The sequence below is a fragment of the Vespa mandarinia genome, chromosome 10, assembly GCF_050613455.1.
Source record: "Vespa mandarinia isolate Hongniang chromosome 10, ASM5061345v1, whole genome shotgun sequence".
Classification (NCBI taxonomy): Eukaryota; Metazoa; Arthropoda; class Insecta; order Hymenoptera; family Vespidae; genus Vespa; species Vespa mandarinia.
The window spans coordinates 1,575,684-1,587,913 of NC_140819.1; the positions used below are offsets into that span (position 1 = coordinate 1,575,684).

The 12,230-nt window shown below is 32.1% G+C and overlaps 1 protein-coding gene across 2 annotated transcripts; it reads right to left on the reverse strand.

The window, feature by feature from the left end:
* Positions 1-291: 291 nt before the first annotated feature.
* On the reverse strand, positions 292-2,050 carry LOC118444810 (uncharacterized). 2 transcript variants are annotated; one of them, XM_035873466.2, is made up of 4 exons: positions 1,869-2,050; positions 964-1,760; positions 578-814; positions 292-505 (listed from the first exon to the last, which is right to left on the reverse strand). In XM_035873466.2, the coding sequence occupies exons 1-4, from the start codon at positions 1,908-1,910 to the stop codon at positions 292-294; spliced, it is 1,290 nt and encodes a 429-aa protein (XP_035729359.2). In that variant the 5' UTR covers positions 1,911-2,050. The 2 variants fall into 2 exon arrangements, with proteins under 2 accessions (XP_035729359.2, XP_085516156.1); XM_085660030.1 differs by having other exon boundaries at positions 964-1,756; positions 1,869-2,017.
* Positions 2,051-12,230: the final 10,180 nt, after the last annotated feature.

A 12,230-nucleotide genomic window follows, 5' to 3' on the forward strand; every position in this document is an offset into this window, starting at 1 on the left:
ATTTGCATATTATATTAATTTATCAATTGTGTCGTATAGAACAATGTGCTGTAAGATAAGTACTTTGTTTAAGCCGGCACGTACATTAACTATCCATATTATGTTAAATGTTTTACTTCAAGAAAAGTAAACATTGAGCAATATTCGTTTATGGAACAAGTTTTCATCTGTTACTTGGTAATATTTTGACTTTTTTAAAACATTCGTGTTATACCAAAATAAATAAAAAGGAGAGACTTTTTTTTATTTTCTTAAAAAAAAAATATTTACATGTCATTATAATTTATCTATTCATCTCTTTTTGTATAAACACGACTTTAAAGTAATCATTGGCAGTTTACTTTTATTAGTAATAATGTCTTTTATTTTTTTGAAATCCAAAAAGTAAAATAAATTCTGAGATAAATCTTTCCATGTATTCATAAAACCATAATCATTTAAAAGTTTAATAAAGTCTTCTATATGGTCAAATCGACTTTCAATTTCAGCAATTTTCAAAATACCACTGAAACAAAAGTAACATTTGTAATATTTAATTTTATTATATAAGTTGTAATATTTTGTTAATGTTACTTACTCCTTTTTAAGAACTCTATTTGCTTCTAATATATAATCACCAAGATTTGTACCCATTAAAGATAAACAGAATACAACAATGTGTACACTGTTTGTTAAAAGTGGTGTATGGGACATGTCACATGCTTGTACTTTTTCATTTACAGAAATTAAATCAAATGAATGTGTTTTTTGTTGAATTGATGCTGCAAGCATTGCCTCTCCACATCCAAAATCAGCTATTATATAATCATTAGGCCTGTAATCATTAAATATATTTTAATATATTTTTAAATAAAATTCTCTTTCTCTCTCTCTCTCTCTCTCTTTCTCTCTCTCTCTCTCTCTCTCTCTCTCCCCCTCTTTATTAATGATAATTTTGTAGATAAAATAAAAAAATGAACTAACATATTTTTAATAGATGCTATTATAACGTCTAAAGGATTTAAAGGCCACTGAGCAACTTGTTGTTTATATCCATCGTGGTAGGCTATAAAAGAATCGGGATCTTCTTTAAAATATTTTTTAGATTGTGTACTAGTATTATTATATAAAGTTTCATTCAAATATCTAAATCTTGATGCTTTCAATTTCATCATCATCCTTTCTCTTAATGGTAATGTTTCCTTAATTTTTTTTGGCTTTTTTTCAGATTTTTCTTTCGTAGCAAGCATTTCTCTTAAAAGTTGGATATTTACTTTAGAATCTTTCTTAATCTTGCTATTGTTTTTATCATTAACTAATTCTGTATTATTTATAGAAATAACTTTATCATCTTTTGCATATCTAACTCTTTTTTCTGTAATTTTCTTTAGTTTCAGAATTTTGTTTATAGAATTATTTTTTTTCTTCATTGTACCTTTTGCATTTAATTGTTTTGTCTGATTATGTTGAGACATTAACGTACTTTTAACAGTTTCTTTATTCTGTTTATTTTTACCATTAGCTTGTTGCAATTGTATTTTATTTCTTTTCATTTTCTTTTTTTTGGATCTATTACTGTCTATTATATTTTTTGGATCTATTGCTTCATTCTTTATTTTTATCAATTGTTTTATATTATTAGAACTAATACCATTTATATTCTTCATACTATCGGATATGTTATTACTTTTTTTTAAATTATTGACTTGGTTCGTCTTCTTTTTCTTTTGAATAGTCGTTATATTAGTTTTGTGCACCAAAGTCTTCCTTCTCTTTTCTTTCTGCAATAAAATGTATTAACAATAATATTTTTTAGTAATAAACAATTTATTTCAAATGTTATATCTTTAAAGTTGATATCTCTAAGTTATAACCTCTAAATATCTTACCAGAGCAGCAGCTTTCTTTTGCTTTTTCTTAGTCTTACTCATATTTAATAGTTATTTAATTTGTCAATGAAAGTGTACAATTAATCAAAAATACTTCACTAAACACAAAATAAATACTTATGTACATATGTCATTCATAAATATAATATGCTCATGTGTTAAATTTATCAGTTGAAAATCAGTACTACCAACTATATTGTTTTCCAAACGATTGGAAATAAAACCATTGATAAAAATATCGTTTTATATATATTATTAACAATATTTATTGTTAATTGATAATATATATTTGTAGAGACTCGAAATATTCGGTCGAAATTAAATAAAAATATTTAGATAGTATAGTAAGTATTTTAAAAATGGGAAAAATGTATTGAAAGGAATTTATATAGTTTTATATATATATATATATATATGTATGAATATAGTTAAGATAGTTACCAACAGTTATTTATTACTTAACAGATATTTGATTGCTAAAGTTTTTAAAGCTGAAATAGTATTGGTACATGCGCGTTAAATAAAACGAGACGTATAGATTTATTATATAAGTAAATATTAAGTATATAATGTTTATGTACTATCGATTTTAATAGATAAAACAACATCTTTTATATTTCTTAATTGTGATTCATTATTTTATAATTGTAAAATTATGAATAATGAAAAGAAATTGTTTTTGAGATGTCAATATACTCCGTTGATTCTTTGGAGAACATAGATTATAATTCAAAAATTGATAATATTTCGAACAGAAATAATATTATAATTAACCTCAAGCAAAAAGAGACAAAATTACAAAATCGTCCTTCTTTTTATTTAAAACATGTTCCATCCCTATCGTCTTCCATAAATAGTAAGAATTGTTTTGGCTTTCTTATTTTCGATGAAACATTAATTCTCGCTTTAATAGTAAAAAGGATTTCTATATAATGCTCTGTATTTTTATTTATGTTAACACGCATAAAATGTTTCAAGCTTTGCTCAAGCTTGAACATTATCATGTTTTTGTCGTTAAAATCAATTGAAAAAGAAGAGGAGGTAGGTATGTAATAAGTGACGTCGTTGATAAAGCAAAAGGAAGTTTTCGATTGAACAAAAGAGATGATATTTTTTCTTTTTTTTTTTATTATTATTATTATTAAGAAAAGACAAGGAAAGGGAAAAGAAAAGGAAAAAATATTTACAGACGGTGAAAGATTTAATGAAACCGTGCAGAATTGCAGTCGCGACAGGAAACCGAACACTCTCGGCAGTAGGAATGCGATAATTGCGAGAGGAAAACTTGCGAAAACGTCTCGACAGTTAGAATTCTCGACGACGACGACGACGGCGACGACGATGGCGACGGCGACAGCAACGACGAGGACAACGACAACGATGAAAAAGAAAAAAATAGAAGAGGCCGAGGTGAAGAGAGAGAAGCACGAGAGCGTAAATCGTGGCGAAGGAAGAAAGAAGAAAGCGAATGGAATGGGAAAGAAAAGGGAGGATGATAGTTTCTCACGAAAACCCATAGAGAAGGTTTTCCTTAAAAAGGTTGTACCTTCTCCTACGAAATGCAGTTTTCATGTCGACGAGGAAGCTACCACCGAGATGACCGTGAAAGTTAACAGAAAGTTAGGCAACGTAATCCCAACGTCAAATGTGCAGACCTTCAAAAAACCAGAAATATCTTACCTGGAAATTCATCGTCGTAGATTGAGTTAGTTCTTTTTAGTTTATAGTTTTATAAAATATATTTAAGAATATTTTCGTTACGTTGAATATTTATATTTTCAATTTTATTTTGTTTTATTTTTATATTTGTTTTCATGGTATACGATAGGACTTAGATAAAGGAGTTAAATTTACCGTAACATATAAAATTACATTCGGTTCTTTTCATTTGAATTTGCCACGAGCTATTCTGGCACACGCCTTTTCTACATAATAAAATTCTGATTTAGTTGTTTTCCCAGAGAGAATCCACTTACATTTATTTTAGCTCCGTAACTGTTATAGTTTGTTCGTTCCCTTTACGAACGTAAAGTCTTGGCCTCGTACAGAAGCTCCAACAGAACAAGTGGGAAGGGATAAAGAAACCGTTTTGTCGGAAAAAATGTATTCTTTGTTCTTGATTAGACGTCGTCTTTCTTGATCGTAAAGTTTGTAAAAAGGGCTGAAGGAAAGGGAAAAGGAAGGAAAAAGAGAAAGAGAGAGACAGAGAGAGAGAGAAGAAAGAGGGTAATCTCGTCGCTTCGAGATAGATCCCATCCTCTTTTTCTTTGCTGTTGTAATCTCTTCTTAATATTATGAGCACGCGGATACGTACACGATAATATTTCATGAAGAGAAATGGCGCCATTAAGTATGAAAGTAGAAGTACTTTGGAGGCTCGATATAGTCCAAAGGCATTGAGTTAGGCGTGCGGAACTAATTCGGATGAGACAAATGTTCGTAAGTTTTAAGTAAACACGTGGTCAAAATCGTATCGAGAGGAGATTTTGAAGAATGGAGGATTTTCTATCGGATTTTCGTTGGATATATGTAAAAGAATATGATAAAGGATGTTTCAATCGATTATTTTTTATATTTATAGTCGTTTATCCCGAGGAATGTCAGATCTCATTTTTTATACACGATTTCATACCATTGTAATCTCTCAAACGTTTTAAGCGTTACACATGTCGATCTAAAAACGACGATCTAAGGACGACAGGTAGAACGAAGTCTCTCACTGTTTTTCTCGATTTCAGGTCTGCCGCGTTACAGACACACTATTCGATCTCCGGAGGGATTGAGTCTGTCGATTTACGGAGACAGCGAGGAACTCGATATGGAGGAAGGAGGAGGTGGTCGTATCTCCTTTTCCGACTTCTCAAGGGACGATCAAAGCGAACTCAGCTTCTACCGGCGTCTCATCGAGCGTTCCGCGACGCGATTGCCTCGTACTACCAGATCCTGCGAGACCGTGCGTTCTCTTCGCATCTCCACGGATTCAGCAAAGAGTTCGGATAATTTTCCTAGAATACGAACATCTTTCAAAAGCAGCGCCTCCGAAAGCAGATTGGCCAAAAAGTCTACCTATAAACCGTATACTATCGAGGATTATCGAAGTTTGTCTGTACCAAAGCCCGATCGCTCTCTTGGACCCGACAAGGAAGAAATATTGGCTAAGGTATCTTTGTTGTTTTTCTTGGATCTTCTTTTCATTTTGAGTTTATCTTCCACATATATGATAAGTAAATAAGTAAAGTTTCATACTTCTTTACATAAATATATATATATATATATATATATATATATATATATTTATTTATATATGTTAATGTAAGGAATATACTTATGTTACTAGATTAGAATTGTAACTAATTGTACTTCATTTTCGAAAGGATCTTACAATTAGTTAATCGAGAATATTAACGTTCCTCTAAATATCCGAAATAGTTCGCGGTGTTGAGATTGGGATAGTACGATAGTTCGACTTGACGATGTTCTCCTAAACCGAGCGAATAGATATATCTTCTCTCTCGGCTACTCGCGTTGAAGGGTAATCAGGCCGAGTTAGAAACATTCGGTGCTCCAACGGATGGGTCTCATAGTTCCGTTTCATTGCTTCCTCCTTGAAAGTTAAGCTGGCAACAAGTTCGAACGTAGCTAAGAAAGCAGAGTCGAAGAAACTTTGCTGTTTCGTCGACCCGTCACAGTTTACAATTTCACGGAAGACGTAAAGCGAGTTAGGTTGTCGCACGGCTCCATAAGTTCAATCTAATAAAGATGCGGCTGTTTCCTACCACCTGTCTTGCTATAGTCTTCTCTCTCTCTTTCTCTTTCTCTCTTTATTATTTTCTCTCTTTCTCCTATGTACTACTTTCTTCTCAAAAGTCCAAGTGGAGTAGTAGAATATAGTATACTCGCGGAATTGAATCCTGACGTTTCCGGGCTCGCTCAAGAAGAAGTCGTCGCTCGAATATAGAGAAGAAGAAGAAGTCGTCTACTTAAATTCGTTTTGAACCATGTCTTCGAAATAGAGATTGTTATCGTAGATAGTTCTCTAGGGTCGCAAAGATAGCTACTATGTTTTAGTTCTGTCTAGTTTCTTTCATTTTTTCCATTGTATCATTTCGATTGAGTTTAAGAATGCATATATTTTCAATCTTAGAGAGATGATTGACATGAATTATTGGTATTATTTATTTGTCAAAGAAATATAAAGTAAAAAGAAAATATATTTATCCGAAAATGAATATTTATTGAGAATACGCTTATCGTCTTCTTATAATAGAAGATATTGTAAATGGACCCTTTGAAAAGAATACTTCTAGCGCGTAGAATGTTTCGTAAATTTTTCAGATTCACAAGCACGAAGCAAGGAAAAAGTAGGTTTACTGAAACTCGTATCTCGGATTTTCTTACTTCCAGCTACATGTATAGTTATAGTATTTTCTTTTGTATGTCAGTGTGTGACTTTAGGATACATGGCAAGAGAGAAAAGGAAATAGCGTTAGCTAGGATTCTGAGCTAGGACTGTGAAAACAATTTTAGCGGATTGGAAATTAAGATTTCATAGTCCCTTGCCAAATACGAATACAATGTTGTATTCAACATGTCAGAAATCCTTTTTTCATTTTTCTTTCTTTAACTGTTTTAAACATATTTTTAGATATCTACTCAGAAATTGTTTACATTTAGCTTATGACATAGGTGATTATTTACTCGTATCACTCTTTATTCGCATCAAACTTTAAGAGTGTATAACGAAACTTTTACGCATTGAAATATTTTATAAAGTGCAATAAACTATAATTTTATGATTTTTTTTTATAGCACTGCGAGACATCCATTTGCTCGCCATATAAAGTAAATAAAAACTTTATTATACAAATCGGTTTAAATGCTAAGACAAGTTTTTAATATTTGTATAACTTTAAACACATGTAGAACATTTTAATGTTCTAAATATATTATATAATAGTTTATTGTAGTTTAATAAATCGAACGATGAATAATAAATTTCTGGAAGGTTGAGTTTAATTTTCAAATGCTTCGTAATTCTGCATTTTGATGACTAATTATAATTATATAGTAGATGATAAATTGGAACGTAATATAATCCAAATATTGCATTCAAATTTTACATCATTATTTTACTATTATGCGTATTTAGTAATATGGTACTTGCTACGCTTGTTATTCATTTTAATACACGTTTTATCGAGCTTGTCCGCGAATTAATATACCGTCTAGTCCATATAATGGAACAACGTACTTGTTCTATATCAGCTAGTAGAATAGCTACTTCTGTATAACATAAGAGTAGATGATAAAAGAGAGTAGGGAACGATTGTAAAAAAGAAAAAGAGAGAGGAAAGAGTAATCAAACGTTACGCAGCATCGAAGTTTGCTTCGAAAGAACAGAATCTTTTATATGCACCGTTTTTCATAAGCGCGTGTTTGCAATACGTTAGATTATCATTATGCAGGATTACCGAATAAAAAGAAGAATAAGGGGAAAAAAGGAAAAGAAAAAATAGATAAATTTACCGATCCAGGAGAATAAATTTATTTTTAGTGGATATGCACTGTCCGCCGAGAATAGACTAAATAATAGACTAAAATGACTTTAGATGAGATATAACTGGGTAGATGCTAGGTTTAATTATACTCATTTTAAAGATATATACATGTATATATATGTGTATATATATACTCACACACACACACACACACATCTATATATATATAGAGAGAAAGAGAGAGAGAGAAAGAGAGAAAGAGAAAGAGAGAGAGAGAAAGAGAGAGAGAGGTATTATGAATATTACACATTCAGTGTATTTCCGCTGCTCTTGGTGTTTAATTATGCTGACGTGTGTTAGTTACGTATAGACTGTAGATTGTTAAAAGACAGACAGAGAGGCAGAAAGACAGAGAGAGAGAGGGGGGGGGAGAAAGAGAGAGAGAAAGAGATGAAGAATAAATATGGAGGTTCAGTGGGAAAAAGAAAGAAAGATCACGAAGTGAAGGGGTTAAAGTGTAGCAAGGATGGTTCGTTCGACCGTCGGTTCATTTAACTTTTAGGAACGACCTCGCGTACTACGTCCGACACACTCTGGCAAACCTTTTCTCGACTAGATAACCTATACGCTCTTTTTCTCTCTCTCTTTCTTTATTTCTTTCTCTATCTCTATCTCTATCCATATATCCTTTTTCCATTCTTCCTTTCTCTTTTACACTTTCTACATATCCTCTCATCCTCTCGTTTCTTTCGCATTTCTCTCGTTCGACGGGACATTTGCATAATCTACTTTGTGTCGGATTCAAGCCGGTAAGCACCTTCGGGTACCTTGACGATTTTCTGTGTAGTCGAATCGATCGACCCTCGGCACTCCTTTAAAACCCTTTAAGCTCTATGCTCTCGTATAAGGGAGGATCGTTCCCTTTCTCTTGGGAATATTTAAATTCTTTCGCAACGATGCTATCACCGATGATCACCATATAAATTGGTATCAGAAGTTTCTTCCACGGAAAACTTTCGAAACAAATAGTTGTTAAAGTCTCGACGAATTTTCGGAACTACGATAGAAAATAATTACTGTTTTTTTTAATATACATAAATGCATAAATACATAGATACATACATACATATATAAATATATCGTTCGTCTTCTTTCACAATTAAAAAAAAAAAGATTTATTTCCTGAATCTTTACAAACAGATATATTTTCATTATGAATCATCGATGTATCAATCATTTATGTATCATCAAACAAGATGTTATTTCAAGTGTCTATGTAAGTATCGACATTGTAAAGAACTTTTAAGTTTATCAACTTGAAAGAATACTTTAACGTTGGAAGAAGAGCTAAATATCTTTGCGAGTAAGATATGGCTCTTGAGCAATAGCAGCAACAGCAATAGCATCTGTAGTCGAGTGCAGATATACTTACATGAACATATACTTTGGAATATAGTATATATATTTCAGTATATATGTTTATGTACATACAAGTATATATATATATAGCAGAGAAACACGTAAGTAGTACTGACGACGTAGATTCCCCCTCTGTGAAACTTTCGTAAAAAGTAAATAAAGCCTTTGGATGGCTTTGGAAAGATGGGCTAGGTAAAGGAGGCAAAAGAAAGACAGAGATAGATCCACCCCATGTGTTTAGTTTGAAAGTTTGGCCTGAGTGTTGGGTAGCTTTAGGGCTTGTTTGTTGTTGCAGAGAGAGTGGTTGATGCGACGGAGGTCATACGGGGACTTGGTTAGTGAACGCAACCGCCAGCATATACTTCACACAGCACAGAGATTCAAGGTACGAATGCACCGATATGAAAGAACCTACTAGCATAAAAGAAACTCTGAACTTTGTATGTGTTTTTTAAACAGAAAGTCCGTGTAACATGGTACATAGAATAATTGATATTAGAGTAAGATACATATTCAATTTTACAAACCGTTTCTTTTTTTTTAATTATTTTTTCAATTCATCCATTGAAATTGACAATATTATGATGATTACTTTTAGCAACAATACTGTCTGATTTAAAAGATACGTCAGCGTATATTCATTTACATATATCTTCGTTTTGAAAAAAAACGAACGATAAGAGACATTAAAAGAACGTATCGATTTATGTCAAATTAGCTGGATAATCGATAACGTTAATGATCAAGTCCTTCAACTTTTTCTTTTTTGATGCGCAATTTCGACTTGCTGAATGACTTTTTTTCTTCAAACGTGGCTTGTAATTAGCAGGAAGGTATAACGGTCCAATGTAACCGGCACTTGCATCAAATGTTCACTGGAGTCAAAGTAGAGAGAAAAAGTAGGTGTTCGATGAAGAAAACAAGTAAAAAAGAAGTTAAAAAAGATATAACAAACGTAACGGATGTTATAGCTGTACTAGGTACGAACAGATAAATTGACACGAACGTCGTTCAGTTATGTTGTGGTCGATATTTAATTGCCAATTAGTGAATGCAAAGAGGCACAGTGAACGAGGACTGGTTCACTTTACACATAATATAAACGATAGCTGAGTCTTGGTATGATATTGTGCACAAGATTTATTAACAAAATTAATTACGCACCTTAATAATTGTTTCACTTTAACAACCTTAAACATTTTTTGCTATTTGTTTCCTATTTTATATTGTCGATTATGAAAGAGGCTCGTATTGATAAGATTTTTACATTTCATTCATTGTTTTTTAAATGAAAGATTTTGCTGTTGACAAACCATTTTTTATTTCATAAAGTAATACTACATGAGAATTTTAACGAACCGTGATGTCAATTGATTAATAGAACATTAATTTAACATCCGTGTGTTTCGCATTTGTCATTAGTTGGAGAAAATAATTATCTTTACGGTGTAAAATTTTGTCAAATGCTCGGTGATATGTTTATGAAGAATTTTAATGAATTCGCAGAGTAGACGCTATATATGGCAATTAGGTATATAAAATGTTCAATGAATATGAGAGAAACGTAATCATGAAAGTGAAAAGTTATAAATTCCGTAGATTTTTAGACTTTCCAGTGTTTTATGATATAATTTCCATAAATTTTTCTGTTTCGGAAACTATTAACTTCCAATTAAATTTTTTTGAATATATCGCAAATCAAAAATATTTAAAACAATTATATAATGATTACGATTTATAGTTTAATACAAACATTCCCAAAAGTGAAGTACGCGATAAAACTTTTGGCATTATGCTAGTTCAAGCAGAGATTTAAAAAAAAACAAAGGAAAGTTAGAAAGCTGTTAAATAATAGGATAATAATAAGATTAATAATAAGATTCCTTCTTGAAGTATGAATTAAATCTTTTAGGAGACTTTGTTTTAATGTTAAAGATATATATACATATATATCGTTTTTTATTTTATTCCCATTGTTATATTATAAGTATAGTTTTATCTATCTATACAAGGAGTACGATAGTTACACATATATTTTCGTAAAGTTTAAATAATTGAGAAACACTAATCGACCCTTTTAATTATAATTAGTATCATAATTAGTATAATAGAATGCCACACGTAGAAATGAGTCGATTCCTAGAAGATCATTTATTAGAGTAAACCAAGCACAATTAATTCTAGTGTAGCCTTTGTTCAACAAAGGACAAGAAAGCATCATCCTGAAACGTTAAATTTATGTGAAAGACGTCGCTGCATCAGTATATAATTCGAAATTGGCATAGATGGTATTGGTTTAAGCAATGCCACTCGAACGTGAATCCAATTATAAGCACAAAGCGAACGATGCGAGCCACGGGAACCGCGAGCTATGAGCAGACAAGGTTCGAGAACAGAAGGGATAGAAGTGCTAAGGGTTGCTCGCTTCTAGTATAGGACTTGGTCGAGCTTTACATATGTAGCTAAATTCATGAATAGGTAGGTTCTATACTTGTAGTAACGCAGGACACTGAAATTTGATTTTACGCATCTTTGACCCTTCGAAAGCTACTGTTCACAGTACTAGACACATCCTTTCTGTTTAACCATCTACCTATATCTATATAGATTTCTCGTATATTACATATACATATATGCGTTATATAGAGAGTTCGCATCATCGATACGATTTCTACAATGGATTGGGATGCATCACGTACCTAGCGTGAAATCGATTTCATACTTCGACCTTTCCTCTTCTTTTCCAAGATTTACAAAGAGAAAGACAAAGATAAGGTGATTCGTAGCCGATGATCGAACGATCTTCACACAAAGTTGTTACCGTTCGATCGTATCTTATCGAAGGATACGGCTAAAGGGGATAAAGAAATTCGACTTTAAAGAATCGTTTCGATTTTCAGGATCTCCTTCTATAGTCCTCGTCCTATTCTTCTTTTCTCGATACCGCGAAACACTGATTTTCTTTGTGTTCACAGTCGCGACGCATCGCGCCTCGAAAATGTTTTCTACCTTCTTTGAACCATCGGAACACCGATCCGAAGGTAAGTCGAGCGTTTTTTTTCTGCTTCTTTCGTTTCTCCCTTTGGATTTGAACGGCTTTGCTCGATCTTCTGTACGAAATCTCATTGTGAAATTACTCGCTTGAATTCGTGATACTATAGAATGTTAAGGCCAAAGGAAAATCGTGAAATTTATGGAGATTCTTCTTTTTTTACTTTTTGTAGAACCATAAGAATTCATCGATTACAGAAAAGAAAGTAAATGGACGAAGTGATAGCGTCGAGAGAAAAAATCATTCAAATCGTCCAGCTAAATTGGTGATATCGAAACAGAGTACGATGAATTCATCGAGAAAGATAAAGAAACAAGGAAAATCGACGAATTGTTACAGCCCTCTAAATTCATCCAACCATTTCGAAGATTCTTATCTGGATTCTCTACGACA

What these genes read in the sequence shown, in the direction of transcription:
- LOC118444810 (XM_035873466.2), bottom strand. Translation starts at nt 1,910, where the DNA reads ATGAGTAAGACTAAGAAAAAGCAAAAGAAAGCTGCTGCTCTG. An exon ending in AAAAGAAAGCTGCTGCTCTG is followed by an intron (nt 1,761 to 1,868) that starts GTAAGATATTTA and finishes ATTTTATTGCAG; the next exon opens with AAAGAAAAGAGAAGGAAGAC. An exon ending in AATAGAGTTCTTAAAAAGGA is followed by an intron (nt 506 to 577) that starts GTAAGTAACATT and finishes CTTTTGTTTCAG; the next exon opens with TGGTATTTTGAAAATTGCTG.